The sequence below is a fragment of the Engraulis encrasicolus genome, chromosome 18, assembly GCF_034702125.1.
Source record: "Engraulis encrasicolus isolate BLACKSEA-1 chromosome 18, IST_EnEncr_1.0, whole genome shotgun sequence".
Classification (NCBI taxonomy): Eukaryota; Metazoa; Chordata; class Actinopteri; order Clupeiformes; family Engraulidae; genus Engraulis; species Engraulis encrasicolus.
The window spans coordinates 34,360,326-34,386,235 of record NC_085874.1 but is presented as its reverse complement, the minus strand read 5'-3'; the positions used below and the strand labels follow the sequence as shown (position 1 = coordinate 34,386,235).

The 25,910-nt window shown below is 42.8% G+C and overlaps 3 protein-coding genes across 5 annotated transcripts in view; 1 reads left to right on the top strand and 2 right to left on the bottom strand.

Annotated features, from left to right (window-relative positions):
* Window positions 1-406: 406 nt before the first annotated feature.
* si:dkey-177p2.6 (uncharacterized protein LOC568712 homolog) lies at window positions 407-8,036 on the bottom strand. The gene is made up of 2 exons (XM_063223495.1): window positions 7,521-8,036; window positions 407-1,514 (listed from the first exon to the last, which is right to left on the bottom strand). Exons 1-2 carry the CDS (start codon window positions 7,658-7,660, stop codon window positions 701-703), a joined length of 954 nt encoding a protein of 317 aa, XP_063079565.1. The 5' UTR covers window positions 7,661-8,036; the 3' UTR covers window positions 407-700.
* Window positions 8,037-8,178: 142 nt separating this feature from the next.
* The window catches only part of htr3b (5-hydroxytryptamine (serotonin) receptor 3B), a 28,195-nt gene continuing 10,463 nt past the window's right edge, over window positions 8,179-25,910 (top strand). The window contains exons 1-3 of the mRNA XM_063223494.1: window positions 8,179-8,343; window positions 20,259-20,318; window positions 24,776-24,868. Coding sequence (XP_063079564.1) covers window positions 24,832-24,868 — 37 coding nt within the window. The 5' untranslated portion in view covers window positions 8,179-8,343; window positions 20,259-20,318; window positions 24,776-24,831. The remainder of the gene's footprint in view (window positions 8,344-20,258; window positions 20,319-24,775; window positions 24,869-25,910) is intronic.
* Window positions 11,597-18,799, bottom strand: cdca4 (cell division cycle associated 4). Of its 3 annotated transcripts, XM_063223493.1 has the most exons (3): window positions 18,671-18,799; window positions 16,078-16,102; window positions 11,597-13,880 (listed from the first exon to the last, which is right to left on the bottom strand). In XM_063223493.1, the coding sequence occupies exon 3, from the start codon at window positions 13,871-13,873 to the stop codon at window positions 12,812-12,814; it is 1,062 nt and encodes a 353-aa protein (XP_063079563.1). In that variant the 5' UTR covers window positions 13,874-13,880; window positions 16,078-16,102; window positions 18,671-18,799; the 3' UTR covers window positions 11,597-12,811. The 3 variants fall into 3 exon arrangements, with proteins under 3 accessions (XP_063079563.1, XP_063079561.1, XP_063079562.1); XM_063223491.1 differs by lacking the exon at window positions 16,078-16,102; XM_063223492.1 differs by lacking the exon at window positions 16,078-16,102 and having other exon boundaries at window positions 11,597-13,877.

Below are 25,910 nucleotides of genomic sequence, written 5' to 3'. Positions count from 1 at the left end.
TGAAAACACTAACTTTGATATTGTACAGTTAAAAAAAAAGACATTAAATAGTGAGCTCTTGCTTGGATTCAGAGGTAGTGTTGATTGTTGTCGGATGTGCAAGTCATGATGTGTGACCGGAGAATTATTGATGGCAAAAGAAGAAAGAAAGAAAAAAGTAATGCTTGAGAAATACTTCAGTGGTATGTTGGTCAGCGGCAAAGTACAAAGTAAAAAAAAATGTCTCAATTGTTTTTTTTTTCAAATATCAAAGTCTCTTTTTTAAAACAAACATCTTTTTCCATCTTTACAACCCAGGCTTTTGCTTCTGGGATAATTCTGGTTGCCTGGACTTGAGTGTCCTGTCTGCAGCTGCAGGTTAAGTCTCGTTAACACTAAGCAGCTACATAATTGTCATAGTTTTGTCACTGAGGTCCCACAGACAGGTGTTCTGTCTTGCAGGTAAAGAATGGCTTTAAGTTGTAGGCCAGTCTGAAGAAACAAAATGGGCTAGTTTGTGTGTGTGTATTCATCTTACAGCAATCAAATGAGTGTGTGGATCAGGCAGGTCGACGTCGCTCCTCTCCATATAAATAGATTTGGGATCGTTCTTCTATGCATATAAAAATAGATTTTAAACTTTTTTGGGGAAAAAACAGAGCTCAGGTCCATGATTGAAGTTCTGTGTGACGTGAGAGCAGTGATGGTTGGACATTGAAGCTCAAGATTGCACCAGGATCTCCATGATGTGATCGAGGTCACTGAGGTCGGCCAGGCAGAACTGCAAGGCCGATGAGGGGGTGCAACCTGAGGAGGAGGAGGAGGAGGACGAGGAGAAGCCTTTAAGGAGTACTTCATCACCTCCTCCTCCTGCTGCTGCTGCTCCTGCTGCTCTCTGGGCCGGTGTGAGAGCCAGAGCGGAGAGGTCTGAGGCGTCGTACATGGAGGTGTCGATGTCCTCAAAGATGTCGTCCAGCGGCATGTCTGACAGGTAGCAGCTGGTGGAGCTGGTGATCTCGAAGGTGCCAAACAGCGAGTCATGCACAGACGACAACGTCACCGATGACGACGACCACGACGACAGTGGATGGGACAGACCGCTCCTCTTCCCCTCCTCGACCTCGTCGACACCCGGGCCGGACGAGGGGTGCAGCTGCAGGTCCGAGGGCACGGGCGGCAGCTCCGGTGCGTGGCGCGGGGTGAGAGCGTGGACGGGCGGCAGGGGAAGAAGGGGAAGCGAGGGGGCCGGCGGGGGCTGGAGGGAGGCGGGCAGCGTGGCGCTGGCGTTGGCGCTGGCGTCCTCCTGCCTCATCTCCTGCTGCAGGTGGCGGAGCGTGTTGGCCAGCAGCACGGAGCGGTGCAGGCTGGGCTCCGGCCGCCGCTGGCAGCTCTGCAGCTTGTCCAGGCACAGGTCCAGCACCAGCTGCCGCTGCTGGGGGTAGGGCAGCGGGCCAGGGGAGCCCCCCACGCCACCGGCGTCAGCCACACCATCGCACTCGCTCAGCTTACGCTTGACACCGCGGCCCAAGAGATACCTGCAGACAGCGAGAGCGCGCGCGAGAGAGAGAGAGAGAGAGAGAAGGCAAATCAAGAAAAAGGAGGAAAAGAAAGGGAGAAAAAAACAGGCACATGTTAACATACAACAATTTCAGACTTGTTCATGCATGTTTGCCACACAAGAGACCAGACTTCTCCAATAATATGCATACTGTGTGTAAACCACGTAACCAGTAGATCTACTCCATGTCACTTCATTTTGTACTTCTGCCTCACTTTTGCACATAACTGTAATGCACCTACAGGATCACTCCCTCAAAAGCAAAGAAACATGACCTTAATGCTATGGAGGGGGCAGGAATGCAAATAAGTAAAGCCACAGGCTCAGCTACACACACACAAAAAAGACGGTATGTCAAGAAACAAGTAGGACTGTGGTGTTTTAAAACGAAAAGCTAACCAATGGCATCATCCCAGGCCACAAATTCAATTATGACAATAGGAGCCTGCCACATACCAGAGATTGGCTACATAACAAAATACTGTAGGTGAGTTTGGCAGAGGAGTTAAGGCAAGGAGGGAGCATGTGAAAGAGGTGGAATAAGAGTAGCATTACGTAGACATGTCCGTCACTGCAGCATGCACTAGAGGGGGTAGACATGCGTTAGACAAGCGTCTCACACACAGACACACACACACACACACACACACACACACACACGCACACACGCGCACACGCGCACACACACACACACACACACTGCAGCGGATGAGGATGATGGGGCAGGGGTTTTGGGAACGCCTGGGTGGTCACCATGGTGATCCCCATCCATCTCTCTGCAGGGTGTCAACGCTACAGACTCGTCGCTGTGCGTGTGCACGTCTGTGTGTGTGTGTGTGTGTGTGTGTGTGGTAGACTCTTAGGTTAGCCAGTGGCGTCGCATCCTCCCTTCTCCTCCACATGCTGCCCCTCAACCCCTCCTTGCTCACTCCTCTTGCGCCTGTGCCCGTGTCGACGCTTCATCCATCACACCGCTCGACGCAAGTAGACACCCCCCAGCCCCAAGGAAACTGTACCCACCACAGTTCATTGTTCTGCCCTCTGCTCTCCATTTATTCCCTTTGCCTCCACGCCTCCTCTTCTGATTCACTACCTTCATATTTACCCTGTCCACTCCAGCCTTCTTATCCCCTCTCCAATCCACTTACTCAATTCCCCTATTTTCTTATTTGTCATCCTCACTCTCTCCTTTGTAGAGGCAGAGACAGCAGCTTCCTTCCAGTCTCCCCCTCCAGTCTTCCATTCTTCACTACTTTTCTCTCCTCTCTCATCCTCTCTGCAGTGCCTTTAACGGCAGGACTTCACTGACGCCCGTGGAGGCAGAATCAGCAGCAATGCTCACTGCAGTCATCTTACATCTGCCTTCCTGCATGCACTGACTCTGCCCACTAGTTCACTCACTGGTGAGTGAGTGAGTGAGTGAGTGAAGAGAGAGGTGCCACAGGCGAAAGAAAGGGCGAAGCATCTGCACAAACCATGTCTACCACAGGACCAGAAGACCACTGATGCCCAGTGCCCACCGTGAAGCTCAGTCAAGAAGTCCTTATCTGCCAATAGGGGCGATGCGATTAAGAGAAGTTACGATGGTCAATTGAGAGGGGGGAAATGTTACTGGAGAATTCCTTTCAGGCCATTGCCGTAGGCCCCTTTCCTCCCAACCTGACTCTGCTGCCGCTGAGCTCCGTGAGCTATACTCAAATCTGGGAACTGGTCCACTCAGTTTATTTTAGTGCAGTGTCTGTCTGGTAGTATCGAAAGCAGATCATCATATTTTTCACTGTGCCATTTCATCCACACAAGCGTACATACTAGTATGCACATAGACTAAAGCATGCCTGATAATCAAGCTGTAGCTGCTCACTCAGTGTGCAGACTTAACGATGCAAGCTGTAGGTACTGTATGGGTATATTCTGTGAAAAAAATAATCCAGTGTGCAGTAAGTTAGCTGAAATCGTGACACTTCACTCCCCTGCCCTAGCAGTTGGGGAGGTACCGACCGACTCAGAGCGAGTCGTGCTTCAAAAGCTAGCCACCCTCATTATGCTTCTCTCCTCCCAACAAATTTGCCATGGCAACGGTGAGGGATAAGAGGCACAGGGCTCAAGTGACATGCTGTTTCTGGGACTGTCGGGACCGCAAACCTGCGGCTGCACAGCTACCGTCGTGAGGAGTGTGCATGTGTGCGCGCGCACGTTTGGAATGGGGTTGGTGGTGGTGTGTGTGTAGATCCAGGCTGATCTGAATTCAAGGGAGAAACATCAGGACTCAATTTCCTCCCCGATTCAGATTTTTTTTGGAGGCAATGTCACGTTGCACTACTGTGCGTCTCCCATTATCCTTTTTAAACTGACAAGTTAACGTTTTGTGTTCCATTCTGCATCCTTCGCCTTTGACCGTGGCATTCAAAAGCTTGGACCATGGAGCCGATATTTTTAATCTGACATGAACAGATAACCATAACAATACTGACATGTTTTTCCCTAGTAAGACTAGTGCCATAACCCTTAAGTTTTACCGTTAGACTGTTGTCTGGTGAGGGTCTGAATTTTGACCTAGATCTGGTTGATGTGAAGTGAACAACAGCCCGTTGGCTCTTGGCAACCGTTCCGTATGGATTACATAATAAACTCTGACCAATCGAGACAAAGTATATTCGTCACTCACTACAATACAGTGGGAGGGTAATCATGCAATGGAGTTTAATGACATCTTTTAATTGGTTGGCAAATGAACACTGCACGATGCCATCTGTAGTCCGTCATTATAGAGCTGCTTTACGTACGAAGTGGCTGACAAGCAGATTGTGCAAAAAATCCTTAATACTGTGAATTATCCTACATACAGGACAATGACAAAAATAAAAATACCCATGTCTAAGGTCAAATTTGCATCGTGACAATATTGCACTCCGTTTTACACAGTTTTGAGGACAGTATGGTCAACGTAAGCCCTCCAGAAGGAGAAGTTTGTGCTGAAGTTGCAACAAGAAGGAGGAGTCCTCATCCAAACACAGAAAAAAGAGAGAAAGGAGGAGGGAGAGCAGGAGAGAGCGAGAGGACCTTAGTAGGTGGAGAAAGAGAGCGAAAATTTAGACGAGAGAGAGAGCATAAGTAAACGAACAGGAAGAGGCCGTGAGGATTAAGCAGAGAGAGAGTAGGAGGTGTGTGGAGCTGTGTGAGTGGGGGCGGGGCCGGGGCCTCCCATTGATAACTGCTCATAGAGTTCCGCTGGTAATGAAGTGGGGGTGGCTGCAATGGAAAAGGGGCTGGGGGGATGAAAAAAAAAGGATGTCCATATATGGGTTGCTTTGTCACGCAGCCGAAACGCAGCAGCAGTAGCAGCCTCCTCGTCTTCACAATGAGTCACATCCGTGGGGTTAGTCACACTGTCCGCCAGCTACGTATACGTGAGTGAGCGAGCGAGCGGAGGACCCCAGCTAGTGTTGCGAGTGGGTCGTGACAAGCATGACCTTCCATAGGTACGGGGACGGGGACACACACACCCTCAACTCCAGCTGAGGTGCAGACTACAGGCATTCAGCTAACAGCCTTCCTGCTTTGAGTGCCCTCTTATCATAGAAGATAACAGAACAGTGTGCTTTTTACTAAGTTTTTAACCATCACTTTATCATCACCATACAAGTATACAATAAGATAACATCGTAATTAGAAGTATCTCAATGTTCAATTGAATCATGCAAGTGGGCTACATGGGAAAATAATTGCACGAGTTCAGAAAGCAAGGCTCTAGGTCACAACTTTGCGGGCAAGACTCAAGCCATGGATAAGAGTCATTGAAAATAAACTATTTACACACCCCCCTTTATTTCAGAGAGCAAGAAACTACACCTCCATTGTAAGCCTACAACTAGTAAAACCACGCTATGGCTTTAACGTGCTGCAGAAGTAACTTAATAACCCGAGTATCAATCTTGCAACCAAAAAAACCAAATGTCTCACATGCATGCAACCATAATGCGAAGCATAGTTGAGCTTTCTTAAAAACAAATTGCTAGAAAAGGCTTAAAATGCAGTGTTTCCCATACATTAAGGAAACTATGGCGCACCGCCATAGTTTAATTTTGGCCGCCATAGTTTCGAAAATGTAAAAAAAAAAAAAAAAAAAAAAAAAAAAAAAATTTTTTTTTTTTTTTTTTTTTTTTTAAAAACGATTTCCGTTTTCTATTAAACGATTTGAAAAACAATTTCCTTCGCATTTTCCTCCTGGAGTAAATACATCCTATAGAGAAAACCATGAGTGCTTGAAAGACAGAGGGATCAAAAGCCTAGCCAAGTTGTTGTAGTTAACTCGGGTTTGGGAGCAATACTTTACTTTACTTTACTTTATTTATTTCTTCAGGACATTGCACATTAATGAACATATACATACATGTACATATATGTAAATATGCCAGATTGTAGCCCAAGGGCTAATTTCCATCTGGTGTCCAAAATAATAAAAAACCTTGAGAGAAGGGACAGTTGGGATGAGTTTACTGACACTCCCCAGACTTTGTTTTACAGTTGTATGATATGTATGTAATGAATGTGTATAGACATAAATGTGTAATATGTTGTTCAGCCCTTTTACACTTTTATGGGAGGAATTTTGAAAAACTGGCCCTGTGACCAGCACCCCTCATGTAGAATGTGTATGCCTATGTGTGTTGGGTAAAAGGTATAGCCTACTGTCTTAGACCATTTTTGTCTGTGCGTTAACAATTTCACAGTGCTCCTAAATTCTTATCTGTGGTTGGTTTAGGTGCTGGGCTTGGTTTATGTGAGCGCAGTCAGCCACGGGACTAAATTCCTCAAGAAACGAAACTGATGGCACTACGGATTCCGAAAAAAATGATCTCCTATCTGAGGTCCAATACTTCACAGACAGGGAGGCAGCACAATGGCGCATGGCACAGTCTTTTTTCGCATCGACTCACACTGGGAGCAACGGTACCATACTGGGAGACGGTCATGGTACAGTGAAAATCTACAAGCCTACAACCCTACAAGTCTACTTTTACTACCATATCAGAATTAAGTAATCATCATGCACTGCACATTAGTAATCCACTTCTGCACAGTTCCATTCCGAGTTGGTCAAGGAAGCAAGAGTTGACAGATTTCGAAAGCAGAGTTCTGAAAATGTCACACGTTCTGATGTGGATATACCTCCGTAATGATTTCAGAACCGACCGACGTCTGTTTCCTACTGAATAGAGAAACTAAGCCCATAACTACTAGTAAACCACCTAAGTCTACGGCTAGTTAGCGACACAGTATTGATTCCATTATGCAACAACATAGCGGCACGCCGCACCACTTGAACTTGCTGAGCGTTACGCAAACGCTAGTTCTACAAGACTAGCTAGCTGCTACCGAGTCAGCTGAAGCTTAGCTAGAGCTAGCCACGATTTGCCTACACGGAAAGCAACCAAGTAAACGTCAAGTATTCAGCAAGATGTGTACGTAGAGGAGGGTATGTAGTCCCTAAACGGTTTACAGAACCAGGAGCTGAAAACACTCCCAGTTCATGCCAGTGTCTGACAGAACTTAAGAAACTAGAACTATTGTTTCTCTCTTCATGTATTCAAAAGTATGTCCACTCTCACACAGAAAGTGTTTTTTCTTCCATCGCTAGTCTACATTTCTACACTAACCACTAATCTGCTCGAAACACTAAAAAATTGTCATCAATTTACGCGTCCGGTTTATGGGTTGGGCAGTGATACACTACTTGAAATTGGTTGCAAGTAACAAGGAGGCAGCAAATCGCTGGCGTAGAACTACCTCTTGCCATTGAAGTTATCATCAGCTGGCTATCATGCCATCGATACATTGCAAGTGTAAACGTTGTTGCAGAATCACATTATGGTTATGGTCGAGTTATTTTAAAAGATGAATACAAAGGGCACGTATGTATTAAAATGTATCAACTGCAGGACTGAGACGATTGCTAGTTATCAAATCTAAAGCAAAGAGTTACCTTGACGAGGAAAGGGCATCTCTTGGTTGCTCAACTTCCTTCGCAGCGGACTCCACATCCAGTCGACACATAGAGGCTGCTCGAATCCTGTTTTTTCTCTTCATCGAAGTCTCGTAACGCACAATGTCCCTTTGACCCATACCATAATGTAGAACTCAACTAGCTTACTTGCTAGTTCTCTTCAGCTGAAAGTGAAAACGAAGCTTCTAGTAAACAGCAACTTTTAGTGTTAGCTACTTGCCACTAGCTCAAGTAGCAAGCGTACTGATGCGAATGAATTAGCTAAGTTAGCCAGTTAGCCAACCGTTGGCTAGCTAAATTAATGTATATTGCGTTTCTAAAATACATGAAGTGACAGACCGAACGCTCCCAGACGTGTGCTACATTCGTTGAAGAAGAAATAACGCCTGTATTCGTTTTAAAATGCCTGTTAAAAACTCTCCTGTCCAAAGTCTACTCATTCTAGCAAAGGGTACGACGGCTCCTGCTTGGGTGCCCACCGAAACGGATTCTGTTTCTCCAACATCGAAGCTACGGGAAAAGTAGCTCAGCTGATTGATGGTCGTCAGGTGGGAGAGACTGGATTGGTCCAATGACATTTCAGCCCCGCCTAGTAACTACTTCTGATTGGAGGAGCCTATTTTCTCCATCTCCCTATCGCTGGCTCTCATTTGTTTTATCTACGCGCTCACAGACCAAAAACGTGACCAAGGGTCCACTGTAGGGGAAAAAGGCAGTAGTTTACATTTGAACAGAACAGAAGGTGCAATGGCAGATATTATACGATGCATGAAGGAGTAAAGAATGACTGTGCAAGCCTAAGGTAATTATTTTAATGGCTGGGGCAACCACCATGCAAGGTGCATACTCCAGTGTATTTTACTGTAGACTTAATATCCTGCTATTTTTTTTACTTCTTATTTCAACCCAATTCCTTCAAAGGGCAACTCCGTCCAGCTCCAACGCAGTCGCGAGCCAGCAGCCACTGAACCAAAAGAAAAGAATATTCGTTTATTTCGGGGCCAACAGCATGTGCAACATGGGATTTAAACTGTGACGTTTACTGTAGGAGTGACGTATAAACTTGCAACCAATGGAAGACGGGTATTATTTTTTCAGTCAGGAAGACGTGAAAAAAACACGCATTAGGCCTACATTATTTTATATTTTGAAAACGTGTAGAAAACATACTAGTTCTTTTAAAAAACCAAAGAGGGAGGCATTAAGTACGATGGGAGAAACAGCGTGCACATGAACATGGGGGGTGCTATGCAGATTATCTGTGGTTGAGATTTTGTAGACGCACCATCACATTTTGGCTCCAAGATCCTCGATTCAACCAATTCTTTATTTACAGAAACACGTTCCTTATCAAGGTATATAAAATAGTACAAAATAAAAAGCAAGATTAAAGGTACACTGTGTAAGATTTCTAGTTGTTTATTTCCAGAATTCATGCTACCCATTCACTAATGTTACCTTTTTCATAAATTACCACCACCATCAAATTCAGTATTCACTATGACTGGAAAAATGGCACTTTTCATACATAAAAAGGGGGATCTTCTCCATGCTCCGCCATTTAAAATTTCCAGAAATAGCCATTTTTAGCTGCAAAAATGACTGCAGTTGGGCCATACTAAAAATATTAGTTTATTACTTGGTAAACTTTCATGAAAAGATCAAATGTGGCAATAGGCAACACAATTTCAATGAGCAGCATAGTTGCAGTAGGGGAGACTGGGGTAAGATGAGCCACTTTTTACATTTTTTGTCACAGCTAAGCGATGAAGGCATGTTTGGTTAAAATTTTCACATCATACCAAATTTCAAAGTGTCCTGATACTATTAGAGCAAAAACTAATTGATAAACTGTCATGGTTAAAATGATATTGCCTTTTAAAAATATTTTTTCAGGTGGCTCATCTTACCCCATGTACGGGGTAAGGTGAGCCACTGCTTGGGGTAAATTGAGCCCAGGCAAAAATCTCAGCTAAACAATTTTTATTTATTATAACAAATGTAACTAATGAATCTATGAAATAAAACAACTAAAGCAACAAAACTATGCCAAAAAATACATATTGTGGGCCCTTACAGCTTTGTTTGAATACAATGGCGAACAATGCAGAGTGCAATGTAGAAAAAAAGTTAATATTATTGTTTGAATTGGCTGAAACATGAATAAAGTCATTAATCTCAACTCACCTGGGTATGATATGAAAGAAATGATCTGGTTATACTGAAATATCATAACATGGTGTTCAACCACTATGCATCCCATTAGGATAAGCGGCTCATCTTACCCCATCTCGAAAGGCTCACCTTACCCCGATGCCAAAATGATGTAAATAAATGCTCATAAAATTATCATAAAAGTGCAAAAAGACTTAAAATATCACTCATATAGTAGCTTATTACGTAACATTTCAGACATGATGAGACCAGAAATTGTTCTATTTTTGTTTTCTCTAAATCAGCCATGTTTTGAATATACATGGAATTCACTTAAAGAGCAAAAAACACATTTTCACAAATATCTCTCTTGCCAAATTTGGTACATGCTTCACTTTTTCACAGGTGTTAGAAAAGGATTTCCACCACCTTGGAATGTGGTGACATGTTAAAATGTATTCACCTTTTTCGAGAAAAAGGGGGTGGCTCATTACCCCGTGGCTCACCTTACCCCAGTCTCCCCTACCTTTTTTGACCATTTCCTGCACAGTGTACCTTTAAGTAAATAATTAAATAAAATAATTAGACACTAACATGTTAAATAATAGGTCACTGGATGACATTCCATGAACATTTTCTTCGCCATGCCACTGGCACTTTACTCTTGCACCTTGTTTACAGATCTACACTTTTCACTTTACAACTATGACCACTGATTGTACTTCTGCTGCTCTGTGCATGTGTGTGGTTGTGTATTATGTCATATTCTTATTGCACAGTGTGTGTGTGTGTGTGTGTGACTCTCTCTCTCTCTCTCTCTCTGTGTTGTATTGTACATGTACTGTATATCAGTATGTCAGTGTTTGAAAAACTGCACATGTGTGAGTCTGTATTGTCTGTGTGCCTGCTGTGAATGAATGTGTCAGATAAATAATTGTAAATTCATGTATGAGTAGGCTAGGTGTGTGTGTGTGTGTGTGAGAGAGAGATTACCTTGTATTATCAATGTCTTATTTAGATGTTTTTTAGTTTAACTGGTCAAACACAATTTCAAACTTCTGTGCTAACCCTGTCACATAGATTTTTTACAATTAAGTACACTTGTCTTGATTAAAGCAAACTAGATGTAGCATCCCCCAGCGGAGTTCATAAACTTACTCCAGCAAGCAACCACTTTCAGCGATAAAATTAATTTGAGATTATATAAAGAAAACTCAAATTTTTAATTAGTGCAGTGTACCATTTTTAAGCTGTTTTTTTTTTTTCCTGAATTCTTGCTGCCCTTTCCCAGAGGTTACCTTTTTTCATGAACACTACACCATCAAATCATAAGTATTCATTGTGACTGGGAAAATTGCACTTCTCATAGATGAAAAGGTGCATCTGCAGTTTTCAATGTCCAGAAAGATATTTTCAGCTGCAAAACTTACTGTGCTTTGGTCATAGTACATATTAGTTCATTATTTAGAAAAAATATTCATGAAAGGATCAAACATAGTTGGCGATCGGTAGCACAGGCAGTTCTAGAAGGGGGGCCAGGGTAGGCCACAACCCCTGTAGAATGGCTCCTGGCCCCTGTACTAAACAGTCAATGGTCAATATTATATATCTTTTACAGAAATCTCAATATAAAATGCAATATATAAAATAGAATATTATACTTGTTTTTTCATTAAATGTGCCCCCCTAAAAACACAATGGGCGAACCTCAGCCCCCCCTGGCAATTTTGGTCTACAACCCCCACTGATTGGCAGTACAGCAGCATGTTTGCGATACCTACTTTGCCCACCATCCTACACTGTGCACCTGTATTTACCATCAGTTGTAACTTAGCTATAACTTCAGTTGGCTGTAGTCAAAAAGACAAGGTCTTTTGAGGGGATAAATGAAGCCATACACCTTTTATCGTCTGTATCTTTTATTAGAAATGTTATTTAAAAAAAGCTACATTGTTCATATAAAATGGTTTTTAATCTAGTCTAACTTTTTTACATATCATTAGTCTCTCGTTCATCCATATTCAAATCACTTTCAAGCAACTTGTAGCCTCTTTCACTTGACATTTTGCTGTATAAAAGAAAGCATTTGCGTTCATAAACAGTAACTTGTGTCTTTTTTGACCGGACATAAAAAAATTAAATACTGTGTGAAAAGTTGAATACTTAATGCATAGAAAGTGTATGAGCACACTTGATGCATAGAGGAAATGCTGTACCCCACTTAAGACTCCTCCAAATTAAAAAAAAAAAAAAAAACACAGCAAGGAGAAAAAAAAAACAATGGTTTTGACTTGACCACATCACCTGACATTTTTTGATATGAATAAATAAAATAAATTAAAAAGGCATTCATAGGTTTAAAAAAAAAACTGGCTTGTGCCATGATTCTTCATTCATTAAGAATTGAAATAGAGACATTATGTAACGCATAACAGCAAACAGAGGGGTTGTGTCAAGCTAGGAGCTAAGGCATTCCTGTGTCAGAAAAAAGTGATACTGAGAAAATACTGTACATGCACATCGACCTGTCGACAGAAACAAGGGTTTGTCAGATAAATGTGTATTACCATTGATGACCTCTGCGTCATCAGCTTTTGCTACATCACCATTTTGGATTTCGGAAGACTTAAAAGTCCGTGGCACAATACAATGTGCAATCTCACTTGAAAATGTACAGTAACAGTTCCCAAGACGTATCTGTTGTAAAAATATAATTGTATATATTTACATACGCTTTTCAATCATTCATCTTTATGAAAATATGAAAAAAATTACAATTTTTTGTATATATCTTGTTCTCCATTCTTGTAGTGTATTTTTACAGGAATAAATTAAAACAAGACAGAGACAAAAAAAAAGAGACAAAGTGAATCGCCTCAAAAAGAAAACAAGAAAAAAAGAGAAAATAAAAAAAGAAACATACAGAATGTATGCAATGGTCAGGTCATAAAATAACACACTGATACACTAAGGCAAGAAAGTCTTGGTTTTTTTTTTGCCCCCAGCACAGCGTGTTTCAGTTCGACTGGCCCTCCATAGGAGACATAAAAAAGGCATAAGGGGAACAAAGTACTTGTCTCTGTAAGAAAGAATAAGAAAGAAAGAAAGGCTTTGCCCTAGGAGCCCACAATGATCTCCATGATGTGGTCCAGCTCATTGAGGTCAGAGCGACAGTTTGCGGTGGACGCCAAGGACGAGGGAGTGTGCGACTGGCTGAGGCTGTCCAGGAGGTCATAGGGTCCAATCTTGGGGGCCGCCTGCATGCCCGTCAGCATGGTGTCCAGGTCGTAGTAGGACGCGTCCACGTCCGAAAACAGCTCCTCCAGGGCTGACTCCGAGCCCGGGTGGTGGCCGTTTTTGATCTCGAACGTGCCGAAGACCTGCCTGGCGCCGCCTCCTCCTGCTTTCGCCTGGCCATCTTGCCTCCCTCCTCCTCGATGCAGCTCGTGGTCCTCCTCTTCCTCCTCGTCTTCATCCTCCTCCACATCAACGTCCTCGTCTGCGGAGCCTAACCGGGTGTCTCCCAGCTCCCCCTCGCCCCTCAGCACCCCTCCCCGCTCCCAGCAGTGGCCCATGCTGCCTGACAAGCAGACGTTGGATACCACCTCTGAGCAAATCGAGGAGTCCTCCTCCTCCACCTCCTCCTCGTTGTCGTCGTCGTCCTCCTCCTCCTCCTCCTCAACTGCCACCACCTCCTCCTCCCGGCACTCCTCGTAGCCCATCACCGAAAACAGCTTGGGCTCCGCATCCGGACCCCCGTTCATTTCCCTGCCTGGCCGGCACAGAACCTCCGTGGCCACCAGCCGTTCTGACGGTCCGGCAGCGCCTGGACCCGAACCACCAGCGCCGCCGCCACCGCCGGCGCTCGCGGCGAAGGCCTCCAGCATGGCGGCTGTGGGCCAGCTGCCGTCGTGCGTCATCTCCTCTTGGATCTGCCGCACCGTGTTGGCGATGAGCACCGAGCGGCACAGGTTGGGCTCCACCAGCATGTGGCAGAGCTGCAGCTTGATGAGCGACATGTCCAGCAGCGACTGGCGCTGGAGGCTGTAGGGGGCCGACGAGGACGAGAGCTCGTCACCACCGGGGCCGCCCGACAGGCCGCCGCCATCGCCCCCCACCTCAGACAACCCGTCCTCGACTCCTTCGGAGAACTTGCGCTTGGTGCCTTTGGAGAACATGGCTCTACTGTTTGGGGGGGGGGGGGGGGTAGAAAGAGGGGGAAGGGTGAGAGAAAATGGGGAGAAGCATGAGCAAGAGATCTGCAATCGGCAAAATAATGACATATCTAACTTAAGTGTTTTATTAATTCTTTAGACGTTAACTTTACCTTGACTTGGACACTATTATACTATCTATGCACAACACTGCATTGTTAATTTGGTTGCACGGTTGGCTTAATTGTAAACTGTTACTGTAACTGTAAAAAAGCATTTGCTGTAGGTTGCTTCTAATCAAAACATATAATGTAAATGTAATGAATAGAAAATGTTAAGACATCATGTTTGTATGTGGTAACACTACATTCATGACAATAGTTCACCTATTCATGAATGGATGTATAAACAATCCCAACATTCATCAGCACATTTTTAACATTCTCAGCTAGTTTGAGTTCAAGACCAAAAGATGGTGGTAATATTAAGTATTAATACCAACATAGTTTACCATTCACCTGACTTAATTTTAATTAAATTGTAATGCTGCTTAATAACACTATCCATGCAAAACTGCACAGGTTAGTCAAAATAAAAAACTGTTCTTAAAAAAGCAATCTGACCTAACTTTCAATGCAAGGCAAAAGAACACACAAATACACATCTACAAGCGCACACACACACAAAAATGAAAACACACACATTTACACCAGTCATTAATATAGGCTAGTAAAACACTGCAAGCAAACACTGATGCGGTCCACAGTTTCAATGCTTCTGCCGTGGGCTATTTTTCAAACACAAATGAGGACAGGTAGTAGCGTTCTTATCAAGATGTGGGGTGGACGGCAAAGGGGATTTGAGAAACAACCACCATGAGGTATTGGTAAATAATCTAATAAAGCAGCTTAGAATCCTCATTTTTATTACAAAATGGTACTAAATGCATTCTAGTTAAGTGTTTATTAGAGGTAGCTGTAAACCTAATCAAAGAGGTCACTGCCATTTTAGTGATCAGTCCTCAATGGCGGATTTGAATCCACCTCTAGGCCAGTGGTTTTCAAAGTGGGGGCCGGGGACGCCCGGTGGCCCGTGAGGGGATGCTCAGGGGGCCACAGCAGGTTAAAAATAAGAGATTGAATAAACTGAATAACTAATGGAAAACAAAATGAGCTAGGCAATATCCCTATTAGATAAGAACAGCAGCATTGTAATAATCTATTGAATCTCTGAACATTACTACTACTGTTGATATTATTTTATTTACAATGGGGCACTGCCTCACAGACCTTGACTATGGATGTAAATGGGGGTGCACAGAAAAAATAGAATGGCACCATCGATGTAAGGTGGGTCTTTGCTGGAATCTAGCAGTATATAGTGGGCCTTATCATGGTTAAGTTTGGAAACCCCTCCTCTAGGCCAGTGATTCCCAACTTTTTGTGTCTCATGTACCCCCCAAACCATTTCATTGTACCATGAGTACCCCCTAACTCATATTTTACATTGCTTTTTCTATGCCAGTGTGACTTTGCTCCATGCATTTGTTCAAATTAAATTTTCCCAAGTACTCCCTGCAGTATGCTCGCGTACCCCTAGTGGTACACGTACCCCTGGTTGGGAAACACTGCTCTAGGCTACCTAAACCAGGTTCATCAGGCGACTAAAAGGGCAAGCCTTAAAGGTCAAATGCATAAAGCTGAGGCTAAAAGTATAGGTGGTGCTGACCAAAATCAAACTGGCAGGGGCGCCTTTGTTTAAGAGTATAATTACAACGTTATGTGTTGGGGTAAGGCAACTTCTAATCAGATGTACCGTCTATTGGTAATAATATAGGGTTGAACTTAGAGATATTCATGGATATATCAGTTAAGGGGGGAAAGGCCCTTTAGTTACAGTATATCAAAATGGAATCTCTTCTACTGGCAAAGCAGAGGCTCTGTGTTTCAGAAAGTGCATCCACATCTTTCACTGAACCAGGAAACCCATTAGTTACAGACATACAGATCAACACCAAAGCATTCTCCAATTCCACAAATTAGCCTATAATCTGGTGTGGGGTGTGGTTTAATATCAATGAAAACTATTTCTTAGAGGGGGATACCAGGCATGACTGGGGGGGAAATACTATATGCTATACCTGTCCAGACATGGAATTTGTCTAAACAAGTCCCTGTAGGCTAAACTGGTTGATGATGATTAAACTGAAATGAGGACATATGGCCTACCTGCCAAATCAGTGACATCCCAGAACTGTAGAGACAGAGACCAAAATGCAGGCTGACAGCAATGCCATTTCAAAACTAATACTTGATGAGGAAAAAACACAATAGTTCAACTGTCAGAGACCATATTAAGTCAGTCGAACTGAGTTATGTGTGAGTAAGCATTCAAAGCACGTCAAAAATAATGCACTTATATCGTGGTGGAATGTGACAGGATTTCTAGTTTTGATTAAGAAAAATCACACGTTACAAAATAACGTTTAAAGATGCAACTAACCACCGTCTGTTTATGGACAACGGTTATGACATCTTCAGGGTCCGTGGATCTTCTGGCCAATCGATTTTCATTTTCAAATCGGAAAACGGACCACGAAAAATGACCGGTTTCCCGATTTTTAAGTAAACAATAAACGAGAAACCACTCGCATTTTGTTTCCCGTTTGGAAACCGGAAAACGAAAAACGAGAATCAAGTCATTTTCTGATTTCCTTTTCAGCGCTTTCATATGGGAATCAGAATTAGAGAGACGACCCGTTTTCCCATTTCTTATTTTGCTAAATATTAAGTTTGTGTTGACCCGGAAACTGTGCTAATGTGTCAGGGAGGCTGTGGGTAAAGAGTTGGCTTAGCCACACCAGAGGTGTTTACTCTAGTCTAGCCTATATTTTATAAGTTTTTAACACGTCCTCATTTAAATGTAGACTAGGCACTAATATTTATGTTTCCCAGAGCAACGTTCATCAGTAATTGCATGCTTGTAGGTCCACCTCAAAGCATGACGAGGTCCGCTATCGCAGACATCCCATGAAGGGAGTATGATAGCAGCTCCCCCCTGTCCTTGATGCCTGCGAGTCAGATAAAATATCCCTGATTTTAGAAGGGACAGAGAAAGATAATGACTCGTGCGGAATGTGTGGAATAGTTTTGCGCGAGCACACAAGTAGGACGCCCTGTAAAAGTCCTAGGAAAAATAGTAGGGTATTAGGCAGATGTTATATGCAGACTGGGCAATATACGTAAAGGACATGATTACACGCGTTTAATGGCATTTTGATTGTCGGGGGTGTCGAGGGTCGATAAGCATCTCCCTGAAAGAAGTTTTTGGATCTTGGGATGTCTGCTATCCGCTCGAGAGGGAATATGACTATCGGTTGTTATATTTCATCTCGTTCATGAATAGCCACTAAGGCTACTTGGACAGCCAGAGCTAAACAGTTTGGGCTGTGGGTGGCATCATGCCAGCTAGCCTACTTGAGTGCTAGCGTTACGAAGAGGGCAAGTCAAAAACTTTCGTCATACTCTGCAAACTTACTTACACGTGCAGGGGTATTTATACCAGGGTAATAATAACCCAAACAAACCAGAATTTAAAAGACAGACAGCCATGGTAACTACAAGACTGCAACCCAAATCAAAGGAATGTTGGCCAGATGTTGGGAATATCACTCGCACCCACAGACCTAGGTCTGCGCTCGCACCGTAGGCCTACGTTCCTTGACAGCTGACGGACAGGCGCTCAATCAACGTCTTCCGGTTCATGTAATTAAAAAATAGGTGATGGAAAAACGAAGCCATAATTTAATTCTGAATTACAAGCCTGCCCGCATTTAACAGAATGAAACGGATAACGAAAATTGGTTCGTTTTCCGATTTTCGTTTCCCGATTTCCAAAACAAAAATCGGATAACGAGTTATTTTCTGTTTTCTATTTCCCGATTTGAAAATGAAAATCGATTGGCCAGAGGATCCACGGATTCAGGTTTGCATTATCCATTACATTTGTTTCGGATACCTATTGTGGATTCTTGCCATGTCCTGGCAACAATTTAAAACTCCCACCGCTGAAAGATACAAACTCGAGTTCCAATTAAAGCGACAGCATTGCAAAAACAAAACGGCGTTACACAAAAACACTTTCCCCGAGACACATTCGCTTGCCAGCTAGCAGACTAGCTCCACCCAGACAGGCATCCTTTACCCTCCCCCACCGTACTGACGTGTTCGGGTGCTGTGGCGCTACCGGCTAACATTCTCCAGTCCACTGAAACAAATGCTAAGAAATCTACCGATGTAACTGGACAATCGTTAAATATTCTGTTTCCCAATGTCACAATTGTTAGCAAAACATACATAATCACCGAGAACAAAGTGTCTCCTCAACGCTAGCCCAAGTAAGGAAGAGCAAAAATGTTTCGCTGCACAGGCGGTCATTAGAGCAGCAAGCATGTAGCAGCTGGGACGACAATGATGGTAGCCATTTTGAATTTCCTAGTCGGTCAGGCCACATAACAACTTCTTCACTAAACGCGTTTCAAACATTTACTATGAAAACCGAGCAGTCGGTGGATCTACAGCGTGGAAGTCGCTGAATTCATCAAAACAAAGGCGCGACTACTTCCAGACTTTTCCGATTTAAAACTACAGACAGGCTAATAGAATGATCAAGCACTTCCGCAAATACGCTCGCATTCGAAATCGACCGCGCATTTACTCTTACTTCACGGGGGCTTTTATTTTCCAAAAATACCAGCTAAAATCACATTCAACCTATCAATCGATGTATTGCATGATACACGACTGCATATGTCCAACATACCTTAGTAGGTTTTTAACTTCTCAGCGTAGAGCCTCATAGACTTCTTGCGCGTGCGGAGAGAAACGCGATATAAGGTGCTGCTCTCTTGGCTTTCCCCGACACTGATTGTAGAGAGTAGTCAGGCTGAGCTGGGCGGCCAGCTGCCACGGTTGCCAGATGACACTGATGATTTCCAGCCCAAAAAATGCTCAAAACCCGCCTGGAAGTACTAATTCCTGTCCAATTTGAACTAAACTATTGATTTCTATGGCCCTAAATCTGCAGCAAACCCATCCAAATGCCCTGTTTCAGCCTTGTTTACCGGCAGCTGGTCATCCTAAGCAGCCCAATAGGGTGGGAAACCGACAAATCTGGCAACACTGCCAGCTGCGGCAGAGGGAAAGGGTGATGGGGGCGGACACTTGCATTTTGATCGACAGCGCACTGTTTGAGTAGTGGAAACGCGAACAAAGGCCACAAGAGTGGCAAACAGATTCATTCTGCTGTGCGGGCCATCAAAGATAAGCCTATCTATAATGGGTCCATAATAACAGTGTCTCAGTTCTTTTGTAATGACTTGAGCTGAAAACAAAATCACAGCCCACATATTAGTATTGTTTACAGGTAGGCCTAATACACTTTACACCAAAGTCCTATGCCCCATTCCCTAAACCAGGGATGGGGAACCTTTTTCATTCCAGGGGCCACTTCAAATTAATCTGAGGGCCGTAGCCTACTATGAACACACCCACCTTCTTTAGGTCCCCTGAATTGTAGCCTGTTGCAAATGTATTATCTAAGACTCCTTTACAAAAATGTCATTTTATGTGAAGCTGCATACCATTAAAATGATATCGGGGGCCGGATAAAACGGCCCTCAAGACATATAGGTTCCGAAGTATTTTTTGTGATTTTCCAAACAGACTACAACTCAGTAAACAAAACAAATGCAATAGCAGGCCTAATCCATGCCACTTTCTGATAAAGCATTTGAAATCACTACCTACGTTGGAGCTATGCCTTTCTGTCACTGTCACTGCATAACAGATGTGAATGATTATGGATGTCCACAATCTTTTCAGTTTGTCTGTATTAAATGAAGCGATTTATATTCCAATTCAGGCCCATTAATTTGGGAAGGCAGCAGACACTGGGCCCTGAAGATATGTTTTGTAATATTGTGCATGCAGAAATGTTGTTTTTCAGGGCCCTTTGCAAAAGTTAAGGGCATAGGGCCTACAATTGGTAGCTTTTAATACTGTTTTGGCAAATCAGAACCAAGATTGTCAGTATAGGCCTAAAGCAATCGTTTATCCAATTGAAGTGACTCTTCATGTTTTGATCGGTCAGTGTTGTCCTTTCCTGAAGGTCTGTATCTACAAATATCACCAATTAACAGTTAGGACACTTTGCTTGATTCATTTTCCTTGATTCATTTTTCATTTTTTTGCTTTATTCATTTGTCATCTCCTGAGTATTATTTGTCCTTAAAACAGGTGTGTGTGTGTGTGTGTGTGTGTGTGTGTGTGTGTGTGTGTGTGTGTGTGTGTGTGTGTGTGTGTGTGTGTGTGTGTGTGTGTGTGTGTGTGTGTGTGTTGTCTGTGTGCAGTGCAGGAACATGGATCAGGAAGCAAACAGCAACTGGGACGATGACAGTTATGTGCTCACAGTATGTGGATATTTTTAAATGCAATGTTCTATCCATTAAAAATGCGACATGTGGATTAGAAATAAAAATACCATTGTGACAGGCACATTTTAGCTCCATAAAACTGAGGTTCTTAAAACGGAGGTTTTGAAAGGAGATTTCTAAAACTCTATGTGTAAATAGGAGGTCAAACCTATGCGTTTTCAAAAATATCTACACATACATGGGCCTTCTTGTAAACGGCTTCTTAAAGGGTTCCTGATCCTGACATCTGTATACCGACAAAGGTAAAAAGGTTGGCTTAAGGGAGAACACTTGAGCCTAGTCATCAGGCTATTATTAGCAGGCCTACATTCAGAGGCAGAAATAATACAAAAATATTTCTGAAGAATGGTGGCATGAGTTGTTTAGGATGCCCATGCAAAAAAGTCCTTCATAACAAAGGTGTGCAAAGGCCAAAAAAATATGATAAAAGAGGACATGGCAAGTCTTGGGTAAGCAGTTAGGGTGTCAGACTTGTAGCCCAAAGGTTGCCGGTTCGACTCCCGACCCACCAGGTTGGTGGGGGGAGTAATCACAACCAGTGCTCTCCCCCATCCTCCTCCATGACTGAGGTACCCTGAGCATGGTACCGTCCTGCCGCACTGCTCCCTTGGGGCTCCATTGGGGGCTGCCCCCTTGCACGGGTGAGGCATAAATGCAATTTAATTGTGTGCAGTGTTCACTTGTGTGCTGTGGAGTGCTGTGTCACAATGACAATGGGAGTTGGAGTTTCCCAATGGGGCTTTAACTTTTGGGCTTTCATAAAAAGTAACACACAGAGACATTCCATGTAGAATGTGCTTATATGTTGATTATATGCTTGTATTTCTTTACTCTTTTTTTATTTGTATAGCCATTATGTATAAGATGGAGCCTATGTAAGATTTGTATAACCATGTATGGTGGTTGTTTTTCCTATGGGTGCACTCTTACTGACTGTAATTTCAACAAGTGTGTGTCTCTTTGCCATTGCGGTCAAATTTCATGTTTGGTATACCCCAGGGATTCATATCTCAAAGTAGCGAGCAGTGATGGTGGATCATCACTGTGGTTGAGCATTCGACTCTGGGTACTCTTCACAGTAAATGTTGCGGTGTTAATTCAACACTTAGAGAGTTCATTTAAGTCAAAATGATGTCAAATCAACTCTCTAAGTGTTAAACGAGCACTGCAGAATTTACTGTGTTCCTTCCCACAAGCTTTGCCTTTTAGCGTTCCAGTCAGAGTTGTCTTCAGTCAACTTCCAGTCAACGTCAGCACCCTGCAGGCCTGGATTTTGAGGGGTGGGTGCGGGCCGTAATTTGTTCTCGCCCTTAGCTACACTTCAGCAGTCTCCAGCCCTCTCTGTGTCCATTTTGAACAGCTGAAAAATAAGAAGGGTGAACGCAGCGGGGTGAACCAATAGTGAAGTGAAAGTGAAAGCGCAATTGGGAAACTCCAACTCCCATTGTCATTGTGACACAGCACTCCACAGCACACAAGTGAACACTGCACACTGTACACAACAAAATTGCATTAATGCTTCACCCGTGCAAAGGGGCAGCCCTCAGTGGCGCCCCAAGGAAGCAGTGCGGCGGGGCAGTACCATGCTCAGGGTACCTCAGTCATGGAGGAGGATGGGGGAGAGCACTGGTTAATTACTGCCCCCACCAACCTGGCGGTTCGGGAGTCGAACCGGCAACCTTTGGGCTACAAGTCTTACACTCTAACTGCTTACCCAGATTAAAAAGTATAGATTACATTATTAAAACAATAGGGCTCCAGATTAACTTTTTTCATCACCAGCCAAAATGGGCAGTAGATGTTAATCTTACTAGCCAAACACACTCACTAATGGGTCAAAGTGGCTAGTAAACTGGGCTTTTCTACCAGCCAAACTGAAATTTCACCAGCATTTGGCTGGTTGGCTGGTGTTCATTTAGAGCTCTGAATACCACACTGATAATGAAGCTGTAGCCAGCCGGAGGGAGGTGTTCTGATGACCACTGGTTGCAATCTGCAAATTAGGCGTCTAGTCTAGTCTAGTCAGGTCACCTACAATGGATTTACAAAATATAAATCATTTCAGAGGCACACCATATTGAAAAAGCTAGTAAATGACAAACACTCATGTACTAAGGATCAAAATAGTATGTATCTCTGTTCTTCGCTTATAAAACCATGTAATGTAGTATGTTCTTAAAGTCACGAAAGATGCACAATGTTACAAAACCTGTTCAACTTGTCCACTCCAAAGTGATACTTTTGTAGCAACGGAGAGAAAAAAGAAAGTATCTTAAAGTCAAGTGTGAGGTCATCAAGGAGCAAAGTAAAAGTCTAGAGTATCACTACTTTGTATGCAGACTACCAGGGGCCTAGAAGGATCTGGCCAAACACGTTTAACAAGCTGCTCTGGGCTACAGCGTGCCAGCGAGTCGACTTGGCTGTTTGTAAGGGCTGTGATTAGTGTCGCGCTGCTGCTGTCTCATATGGTGAGTTATACATGCAGGCCCGCCAACAGGGGGAGGGACAAAGGGGTATATTGTCCCGGGCCTGGGGAGATAGGGGGCCCAGAATTGGGTCCCAATTTCATTGTATGTATTGGATAGGGGGCCCATTCAGATGACTTTGTCCTGGACTCAGCAAAAACTGTCAGCGGCCCTGTATACATGTAGCCAAAAGCAGTGACTCATAACTCACACACATGGGGAAGTGAATCAGCCTCTCGTTGGTTCGTCCTTTTCTCTTTTTCTCTTCCCCCCCTTTTCCTCAGGGTCTATTGCTGAGTAAACTCTGAGGCAGTCTCTTTTGGTGCGGCGGCAGTAACACTTTTGCTTTCTTTTCTTTTGTTTAGACTGTTTTTAACCTTTAAAAGTGTGGGTTTTTGAACATTCTATAAGAAGAATAAGTTCTATAACAATGCAAGATTCTAAAATTCCAAATTGTATTGTATGGCGCCCAGAATTCTATAGAACTTTCAGTGCCCGAACATTCCCGTCACACCGGTGTGACAATACACCTTTAAATATTACTTTATATCACTAGGGTTAATCACACTCTTTAATTTTCAGAATATCATCTGGTCAGGGTGAGTTAAAACATGGAGTATCAGGGTAGCGAATGCTACCTATATCACATTCAATGTTTTTTTTCCTCCTTGTATTCGGCTCCTGTGAAAGAAGTGAGCACCTATCAGAGACAGATCTCCACCTAGTGGTACAACAGATGTATAAGGTTTGCAGATTTGAAGAAGCGTGCGCACGCACGCACGCACGCACGCACGCACGCACGCACGCACGCACGCACGCACGCACGCACGCACGCACGCACGCACACACACACACACATTTTTCTGTTTGAATCTATGTAGTATATCATTGGGGACGGCTGAGCAAGGCGACCGGAATGGCCGAGGCCCTGGGCAATCACCCGACCTTGCTCAATATTAAAACTGCCTATGCATTTCATACACAAATGCAATTCAATGTGCTTTATAAAAAAGTAAGATAAAATAAAATAAAATGAAATAAAAATAAAAAATAAAAGCACAAGGCATGCAGGTGAAAAAAGAATTTAAAAAGGAGTGGTAGAACGCTAGAACACTGATAACTGTATACCCAACTAGACTTTAGGATGTGATGCCCATCTATCACAGCTATGACCAGAGATCCCCATCTGGTGACGCTGTAGCATCCAGTGTACACCATCCTTCATCTAAAAGACAGGAGTACCGTAAATTAAGCTCAAATTGTGGAATTATATGGTTCTGGTACCTGAGAGTAGTTACCCAAGTAAACAAAAAATGTTAGAAAATATGTGATGTAAAAAATGAGTAGCCTATTGTGTCATTACAAATATTATATTATGTGATTTGTGCCTGCTCTTGTTTTTACTCATAATAAGCACAAGGCTTATGGGGCCTTAAAATGCCCGATTATTATTTGTTATGTATTCCTTATGATTTTGTGGTGTGAAAGATGCTTTGCCCAAGAATAAAGGCCTATACTTTTTGTATCTTATAGGCAATGGTGCTTCGCCAGAGTTCAGTTTGTCGGCTACTTTATGGCAAACACTGACTGACTCACTATCAAAATCAAACTCTATGCAAATTATATTAGGGGTTAGGTTAAGTCGGCAGGATGCAAAATGTGAAACAGAGCCATGGCCGGCATATACGAGAGAGCTTATCTGCGGCGCTGTAATGCAATCATCATCAATCCAGATGAAATTTACTGTCCAGTCTTTTGGAAACCTGAGCCTCCACATTGATGTGGGGCCTCAGTCCCTAATGAAATAGATAACTGATGCAGTCGCAATACACAGGACCAACCGACCAGCGTGCTTTCATCTGGACCTATAGTCAGTCCGGCAGCAGGTACAGTCCAGTTCTGCTGAGAAGCTGACGTGGATTTTGTCCTGTACTAAAGACCAGAAACAGGAATTTGTGGCTTCTTTAGGAGAGAATATCAGCAGTCGAGAAGAGACCAGATTGTGAGGTTATGGGATAGGCATCATGTCTGCTCTCAACTGGTTGCTTCTTCTGTTTTCAGGTAAGTAAGTATACATTTGACAATTCAACACAATAAAGGGAGTTTGGAAAAGATGTAATGTTGTGTAATAACAGGAAAGAGAATTTGTGTGTGAAATTGTGTGAATCTTAAAATGTGCTGATTACATTGTTACATTACATTGCATTTGGCAGACACTTTATAACCAAATCGACTTTCATAATCATAGCCAACATAATATAATCAAGTCAAGTTGGCTTTATTGTCAATTCTTTACATGCTCGTACAAAGAATTTGAAATTACGTTTCTTACTTTCCCATGCAGACATAGACATAGACTTTAGGTGTGGACATAGATGATTAATATAATATAGTATAATAAATATAATAAATGATAAAGAAAATGATAAAATAATAAAAGTAAAACAAAAGCACTCTTGCATTGTAGCGGAAACATTAACAAGTATGGGAAAGGGATTTGGTCGGTATTAATTGGTCGTTAATCATTTGTTACTGTACAGAGTTCTTTCATTGTAATTAGTCTTTGTTCACACTGATTCATTGTTAGGGTGTTAATGGTTTACTCATTTAAATTTCAATGTGTTTTAGAGAACTGATCATCAAATAAATTACCTTTTTAGTCAAATGATTAATATGACATGCATGTAAATACATCATTAGCAATGTTAAATAATAAATTGGCCAATAATGATAAGAAGATACTTTGAAGTGGATATCAATTAGATTACAGTTTTTCTTGCCTGTTGTTGTAGACAGAATTTGTCTTCTACTCAATTAAAAAAAATACTTTTTCAAATGCTATACTGTGATATTCCATATGTTTTCATATTGATTCATATCTGTGTGTTTTTTTTTTCCCTTCTTTTTCTTTGTCAGTTGTTCCAGGTTTTTGTTTGTTTGTTTTTTTGTTTTTTTTTTTTTTTTTTTTTTTTTAAGATATGTACTGTGTTGTGATGCTCTGTCTTTTTAATGTGATATGGATCCCCCTGGGTCTGGAATAAAGAATGAATTGAATTGAATTGATTACTTCATAATGTTGACTTTTCACTAATTTTCCACCATA